This window comes from Cyanistes caeruleus, chromosome 26, assembly GCF_971803275.1.
Source record: "Cyanistes caeruleus chromosome 26, bCyaCae1.hap1.1, whole genome shotgun sequence".
Classification (NCBI taxonomy): Eukaryota; Metazoa; Chordata; class Aves; order Passeriformes; family Paridae; genus Cyanistes; species Cyanistes caeruleus.
In genome coordinates, this window is record NC_141726.1 from 2,988,664 (window position 1) to 2,996,214 (window position 7,551).

At 64.3% G+C, this 7,551-nt stretch overlaps 2 protein-coding genes across 3 annotated transcripts; one reads left to right on the top strand and one right to left on the bottom strand.

The window, feature by feature from the left end:
* Positions 1-867: 867 nt before the first annotated feature.
* Positions 868-4,440, top strand: EVA1B (eva-1 homolog B). Of its 2 annotated transcripts, XM_086863688.1 has the most exons (3): positions 868-1,525; positions 2,801-2,917; positions 3,000-4,440. In XM_086863688.1, the coding sequence occupies exons 2-3, from the start codon at positions 2,851-2,853 to the stop codon at positions 3,407-3,409; spliced, it is 477 nt and encodes a 158-aa protein (XP_086719814.1). In that variant the 5' UTR covers positions 868-1,525; positions 2,801-2,850; the 3' UTR covers positions 3,410-4,440. The 2 variants fall into 2 exon arrangements, with proteins under 2 accessions (XP_086719814.1, XP_023796737.2); XM_023940969.2 differs by lacking the exon at positions 868-1,525 and having other exon boundaries at positions 2,543-2,917.
* Positions 4,441-4,451: 11 nt separating this feature from the next.
* LOC147649266 (uncharacterized) lies at positions 4,452-6,699 on the bottom strand. The gene is made up of 6 exons (XM_086863915.1): positions 6,670-6,699; positions 5,473-5,624; positions 5,280-5,341; positions 4,875-5,193; positions 4,717-4,780; positions 4,452-4,517 (listed from the first exon to the last, which is right to left on the bottom strand). Exons 1-6 carry the CDS (start codon positions 6,697-6,699, stop codon positions 4,452-4,454), a joined length of 693 nt encoding a protein of 230 aa, XP_086720041.1.
* Positions 6,700-7,551: the final 852 nt, after the last annotated feature.

The window sequence follows — 7,551 nt, forward strand, 5'->3', positions numbered from 1 at the left end:
GGCTGCCCAGCTCTCTGGGGCTGCACTGCTCTCTGGGCCCAGCTCCTGCAGCACAGCAGGCGTGGTCAGGGAGCCAGTGGCAGATGTTTGTAGCGTGTTGTTGCCTTTTCTTGCCCCGGGCTGGGGAAGGGGATGGGGTCCAAGCTGGGCCACCCCAGCAGTGGCTTTGTGGGGACAGGGGGCTGGACATGAACCTCCCTGGCCATGTCGGGCATTACGTCCTGCCTGCGCCTCACCAAGGCTCTGTGGCCAGGCAGGGCCTCATGAACACTAACACAGACCAGTTCCTGCACCACCCCAGCTGAGCCAGTAGCCCCAACTCTTTCGCCTTATTTATTTTGAAGATGGTGGGTCTGTCCTGTGGGCCCATCACCCCCTGTGCCACCAGCAGCAGGGCAGGGATCCCCTGAGCACCCCACCAGGGCCCTGCTCTCTCCTTCTGGTTCTCTCCTGACTCATTCTCTGTTTACTTTACTGTTTTTCCCCAATGTTAAAGCAAAAAGCAATATTCTGGGACTCCCTGAGGCTGTATCTCACCAGGATTCTGCAGTGGCAGCACTGGTCAATCCATTTGTGCTAAGGCAAACTGGAAGGGAGTGGTGCAGGGGGCATGGGGGGGCCACAGGGCCACGGCAGGACAGAGCCTGTTGTAAGGAAAAGAAAAAGAAAAAAAAAAAAAAAAAAGAAAAAAAATTGTATAAAGACGTTATTTTTGTACTACATCAGAACTACTCCTGCATGTCGGCAATAAAACTTCATATGAAGCCCAACGACCCCACAGGGAAGGGGTGGGTGGCACAGGGGATTTTGGGGTACCCATGTGCTCTGGGAGTGAGGGGAGGGCCAGGCTCACAGATCAGCAGCCCTGAGTGTCCCATGGGCCCCCTAGCCCTGTCCCGCTCCAAAGGCCCTGCCCTCGCTGAGCCACTGAGCCTGTCCCTGCCAGCCCAGCCCGGAGCGGCCGCTGGGGACAGAGGTGGAACGCGGAGCCTCGAGTCCCCGAGGTCCGACCCTACCGGCCCCGGCATGTCCCACACCTCGGCCAGCGGGGCTGAGCCAGGGCCTGCACCCTGCACGGCCTCCACCTCCGTGCGGCTGGAACCATCCCCGGCAGCTCCCCCAAGCCCACGGCGACCGCTGAGCCCGAGCTGAGGCTGAGCCCCCCCAGCCCCGAGGGTCTGGCACTGCCAGCCCAGCCTAGGCTGGGCACAGCCAAGCCCGGCCTAGCCAGATGGGTGCTGGACAAGGCCGGTATGGGGCCTGGAGCCGCCTGTGGCCCCACTCCGGGGCGGTTCCACGGCCGGGCTGAGCGCGGCGTCCCGGGGGAGCGGGACGAGCCCCGGCCCCGCGCCCGCTCAGCACCGGCCGGGGCTGCCATTGGCTCCGGCGGGAGCGCTGACCGCCAGCCGCCTCCGAACTATTTCCTGTTGCTGCAGCGTTAATGCTAAACAGACCTTGCTCTCTCTTCCCTCGCTTCAGCCAAAGTGCAGCGGCTCTGCCGGTACTCACCGGCCTTCCCACCGCGGTGAGTACCAGCCCGGGCACGGCGTGGGGCTCAGGCCGGGGCACCCGGAGGGACCTGGGCACCCGCGGCCGCCCAGCCCCACGGGCACGGCGGGTGTCGAGGCTCGGTCCCGTCCCGGCTCGGGTGCTCTGGCTTTGGGAACGCGGGCGCAGTGCAGGGCCAGGGGGGCTGAGGGCACAGGGCTTGGTGACACAGAACTCGGGCTGTGGGGACGTAGCAGTTGAAGATGCAGAGCAGGCGGCTTGGGGCCGCAGTGTAATGCTTGGGGACGCAGCACCGAGCAACTCGGGGCTCAGCTCTTGGGGACCCGCAAGGCCCTACAGCCAGCCTGGCCCTCATCATCCCTGGGGTTCCGTGGTAGGGCTGTGCCCCTCCAGCCCCCCAGCAGTCCCTTGCCGGGGCAGGGGCTGGCCGTGCAGCTAGCTGCTCCACGGGGAGGGTGCCCGCCCCTCCTGGGGACCCTGCTGGCCTCATTTTGGGGTGTCCACTAGAGGGGCTGCCCAGCCCTGGGATGTGCCGCGGCCCCTCAGCTCTGGACCGTCCGGGATGGTTTTGCTGATGTGTCACATTTTCTGCATTTCTTTCCTCATTCCTCTCTCTCTGGAGCCGTTTCTGGGAATGGGCTCGTCCCCTGCCAGGGCCAGATTTCCTCCCACCTTGCCCTGCCTGCTGTCCTGCCCCCCATCCTTCCCACTGCCCTGCTGCCCATCCTTCCTGCTGGTCTGCCTCTCCTCCTGGCCGCTGTCCTGTCCTGGTGGCCTTTGTGCTGTGCCTGGCCTTGTCTCTGCCTGACCCTGTTCTACAGGGCCCCACAGCAAAGGGCCAAGGCTGGAGTTGGGCTGGAGCAGTGTGGGGGACAGGGACAGGGACAGGGACAGGGACAGGGACAGGGACAGGGACAGGGGCAGTGTCCCAAGCGGGCATGTAGAGCACACATGTGTGCACGTGAGCACGGGCAGCCTGGTTCTGGGACCTTGCTCTGCCCCATGACCCATCCCATGGCCGGGCACGGGACAGAAAGCCTGGCTCAGTGCCACAGACCTGCCTGATGTGTCCAGGAGGAGCCGTCCCGGTCCCTCAGGAAGGATGGAGGGCGGTGGGAGTGGGACGGCTCCTGTTCAGCATCTGTGGGGTTCCAGCCCTGGATGGAGCAGCCCGGCCCAGACACGAGCCCCTGCTCAGCTGGAGCTCATCCAGGCACAGCCTTGAAAGGGACAGGGGACTCGGGGGGGATCCCAGCCCCCTACAGAGCATTGCTCTGCCCGTGTACCGCAGATGCCAAGCATGTGCCGTCCCTGGAGCCGCTGAGAACTGCCAGGGATAGGATGGAGAGTCGCCAGAGGGACATGGAGCTGCTCAGCAACAGCATGGCCGCGTACGCCCACATCCGAGGTGAGTCGGGACGCATCTGGGGGGCACCGCGGGGCCCCGGCAGGCGCGGGTGGGTCCCTCACCCCCTCCTTTCCCCCTGCAGCCAACCCCGAGAGCTTCGGGCTCTACTTCGTGCTGGGCGTCTGCTTCGGGCTGGTGCTCACCCTGTGCCTGCTGGTGCTGCGCTTGTCCTGCCGGCCCTCCCCGCGGCCTCCGGCGCGCCCCGACGACCTCAGCGAGGACGACGAGGACGAGGACGAGGAGGACGAAGAGGACACCGTCGACCGCGCAGCGTCTGAATCGCTGCTGCCGGTGACCGAGATCCCGCTAGAAGGCCACGGCCCCGGGGACGGGGCGCTGGCCGTGAATGTGTTCGCGTCGGCCGAGGAGCTGGAGCGGGCGCAGCGGCTGGAGGAGCGTGAGCGCATCATCCGCGAGATCTGGCGCAACGGGCAGCCCGACATCCTGGGCTCCGGCACCATCGGCACCCTGGGCCGCGTCCACTACTACTGAGCCCGGCAGCTGCCCTGGCACGGGCTCTGCTCCCGCACCACTGGACCCACACCGTGCCAGGAGGGACCAGGAGGACAGCGGGGCTGCTTGCTGCCCCTGAGCTGGAGGAGCTGCCTTGGACTGTCCCTGCAGCACGGAGAGACAGACCCCAATGTCATTGGCACCCTCGGGGCTGGACTCACCCCCGCCACTGTGGGGCACGATGCACTTTGAGCCATTGGTACGACGGCTGGCACCAGCCGAGCAGCCCCGGGACACACGGGGCAGGGACAGGACAGAGCAGCCCTTGCTGCCCGGCTCAGCCGGGATCTGCCGGGGGTTTCACCCTGTGAGGCACGGCCGGGCTGTGCCGTGGGCCCCTGCCCCACAAACATGGTGCTGTTCTACACGAGCTAGAGCCCAGTGTGGCGGGTCTGGCGTTTTGGGGGGCCCTGGACACAGGGACGGTCTCGGCCCCTCCCCGAGCTAATTTCTTTCCCGGCCCCACTAAAATTAGCCGGGTCTTTTCCGGCACCGCCCGCCGTGACCCAACGCCCTGCGGCCGGACCGAGGCGGATGTTCCTGCTGGACTTTGGGCCGGCCGCTGCTCCCCAGGGATGCGGCAGCTCCCGCCGGGCTGGGCTGCATCCTGCCCCACTCACAGCCCCACGGGGTGCTGGCCCCCCTTCCCTAGCAGCTTTATAAAAATAGCTCCTTCCCAGGCTGGTTCCCCCCCGCCGCCAGCGCCAGCAAAATCCAGATGTTTTCCAGATGTTCTCCAATGGCTGGAGGCCAGGATGGGCTGGGACTGGAGCTGGCCTGGGAAACTGTGCGGGGGTGGAGGCAGAGGAGGGAGAGCTGGAGGGAGAGAAGGAGGAGACCCTGCCCCAACCCTGCCCTGGACACCCCATCCTTGTGCCACGGTGGGACCCTTTGTGCCCGGCAGGACCAGGCCAGCCCTTCAGGGGCATGGCAGCCAACAACAGAGCCCTGAGCAGCTCCCACACAGAACTCTGTACCCAAAACAGTTTATTTTAAACAATTTCTATAGATCCAGGGGCTGTTATTCTTCAAGGAGCAGTGTCTGGGTGTGGGGTGGGCATTTGTACCCAATGGGTGCAGAACTGGGCTGGGGGCAGCGAGGCCAGGGGGGTACACGGAACCATATGCCACCCACCTGCCCTGTTCCATAGGCGGGCACCGTAGCCCCCACATGCTAACTGGCCAGCCCCTTCCTCACTTGCTCTGTCTACACCTGTGGGGAAAGGCTGTGATTGTTGGGGGACATAGGGAACCCCAGGATGAGGCAACCCCTGCCAGGGACTCACCTGCAGCGCCTGGCGCTGAGTCCGCTCCTGGCACAGCTCTTGCTGCAGGTCCTGAAGGTCCCGCCTGCAACACGCCAGGATGGCTCAGCCGGGGCCAGAACAAGCAGCAAATGGCCAGGAGCCACTGGGGACTCCCTGACACCCCCATCCCCACTCACAGGTGCTGGACTTGCATCAGGTCCACAAGGATGTGCAGGGTGAGGACCTCAGCCTTCAGGTCCTCCAGGGCTACTGACCTCCCCTCCAACACCTCCAGCCCATCTGTGCTCCATGGCGGGACAGACACTTGTCCTGAGCTGGGGACAGGGGCACAGAAGGCAGCATGGGGCAGCCCCTGGGTCTGCTCTCCCTCACAGGGTCCCCCCATGCTCCCTGGGGCGATGCTGGGTGGCTGCTGGCTGGGTACTTGTGGCCGCATGGCTGTGGGGTGGCTCAGCCTGGCTGTGGTAACCAACACTGTGTTGAAGCCATTGGCATCTGCCAGAGAAAGAACAGGAATCAGCACCTGGTCCTGGGCAGGGCCCAGCCACCCCTGCAGCCCCTGCACGGCCCCTGCAGCCTACCTGGGTCACCGGCTGTGCCCTGCTCCATGTCAGCTGAGGCACTAGGCTGGGGGTCACTGGGCCTGGGGACAGCAGAGTTGTGAAGTGGCACAGCTGGGGAGCTGCCAGCCCCACACCAGGACAGCCACAATGGGGCTGGCACTGGGACATTGCAGTGGCCCTGGACACCCCAGTACAGCCACTTGTTTCTTACTTGGTGGCCAGCACGGGGGCTGGTTTGGACTTGGCAGGAACTGGGGGAGCAGGAGCCATCCTCTTGGTAAATGGGAGCTTGGTTGGTTTCATCCTTGCTGGTGCTGGGAGTTCTGGAGAGAGGCAGGAGCAGGGCTGAGGCTGGGACTGGCACTGACAAGAGTGGGGCAGGAAGTGCTTCCTGCATGTGCCATTCCCTGGCCCAGGGGGCCTCGCCCAGGCACATCCCTGTCCTTCCCTCTCCTCCAGCCCAGGACTCACTCCCTGTCCTCACCCTCACAGTCCATCTGTGGCTGCAGCTGCCGGGGAGCAATGGGGCTCATCAGGTGCTGGGGAAGGACCCTTGTGAGAGGTGAGGCCTCTCACAGCCCCACACCAGCCCTGCTGTGGTTGGCGTTTCCTCCGTGTGTGGCAGAGCAGCAGCAGCTCCCTTGAGCACCAGTGCTGCAGCAGGGGCAGGATGCCATTCCACCACCATCACAGCAGCACCGCTGCACCCTGGGGTCATGCCAGGACAAGCCCACTGGCGTGGTGTGACACAGGACATCAGGCCATGGACATGTGCCCATGGACCACCCTGTTCTCACAGCAGGTCCCCCTGTCCCCATGGTCAGCTGCACTGTCACTGTAGTGGGTCATCATGTCCCTGTGGTGGGCCAGCAGCCCTGATGGTGCCTGGTGCTTGCTGCTGTCACCAGCACAGCCCTTGTCACAGAGACCTTGCAGACACCAAAGATGTTGCTGGTATCACCCAAAGATATGGCTGAAGCTCCAAGGGCTGCAGGGATGAGGACACCCCTATCCAAGGCCCCAGTGCTCCTCCGCTCTGGTGGCTCCAGGGGTGATGGTGCTCAGAGGTGCTTGGCATCCTGCCAGCCCCTTATGGGCAGCTCTCCTGGAGCCCAGGGCACGGCCCAGCCCTGGAGCAGTGTGATCCCACACAAGTGCTGCCATTGGGATGATCCCTGTGCCCGGGACCCTCGAAGACGCCACTGCTCCCCTCTACCTGCTGATGTGGGGCTGCCCCCGAGGCCGAGTGGTGCCGTGCAGTGCCAGGCTTCCCCAGCCCCATACCACACGTGTGATGCCAGAGGAAATCAGCTCTGTGCTGGGAAGGAAGTTGAAGCAGAGCACACCTCGGTGCTGGTCCACACCGCATCCCCGTGCCCCACCAGAGGACTCCTGCTCCGGAGCCAACCTCGTGCCCTTCCTGGGGCTGCCTGGCCATCCTAGCGGGATACCAAAGCTCCCAGCACATGATGGACACCAGGGCCAGACCCACGGGACTCTCTGTGCTGGGAAGGCAGCGTCAGCCTCGGCTGTGGGAGAGGGTTTGGGTGAGGATGGGATCGCAGGCAGGGACCGCTGGCACAGCAGAGCTCCACAGAGCCGTGTGTCCCCTGGCCATCCCCAGCTTGGAGCCCCCACCCACCCACCTTCTCCGGCCCTGGGCAGGGCTGTGCCATCTGTGCCACCGTGGGGGTCCCTGTGTGACAGAGCTGCAATTGCAGGGGCAGCTGGGGCCAGTGCATGGGTGAGAGGACCGCAGCTGGGTGACAGCTCACACTCACCAGGGTCTCACAGTGGTTCTGTCACCCTGAGCCAGAGGGGAAGTGAAACCCAAACCACAGAGGGACCAAAACCCACAGACTGTGTGACACCAGGGATCCTGGCTGGTCCTGGCCTGTGCCTGGTCCAGGAGACAGCGTGGATATTCCTTCTGGCCAAATGCATTTGACCCAGGCAATTGAACTGACAGCAGGGCCGGGAATCAGCCATGGAACAAAGCAGGATGGCAGAACAGAGGTTCCACTGCAGACCAGGAGGCTGCACTCCCCAGGTGTGGCCACTCAGGCCAAGGAGCTGGGAACACTGGGCACCTCAGGCTGGCTCAAGGCTGAGTGTGACAAGAAACACCAACTGCTATCCCAGCACTGTCCCAACAGCTCTTGGCCAACACCGTTACCCACAGCAGCCAGGAAATACGAATTTCTGCAAACCCCACACACCCAGCGGCCTCCCCAGCACCCCTCTTGGGACAGCAGTGATGGAAAAGCAGCAGCAAGGGCAGCACACGGGG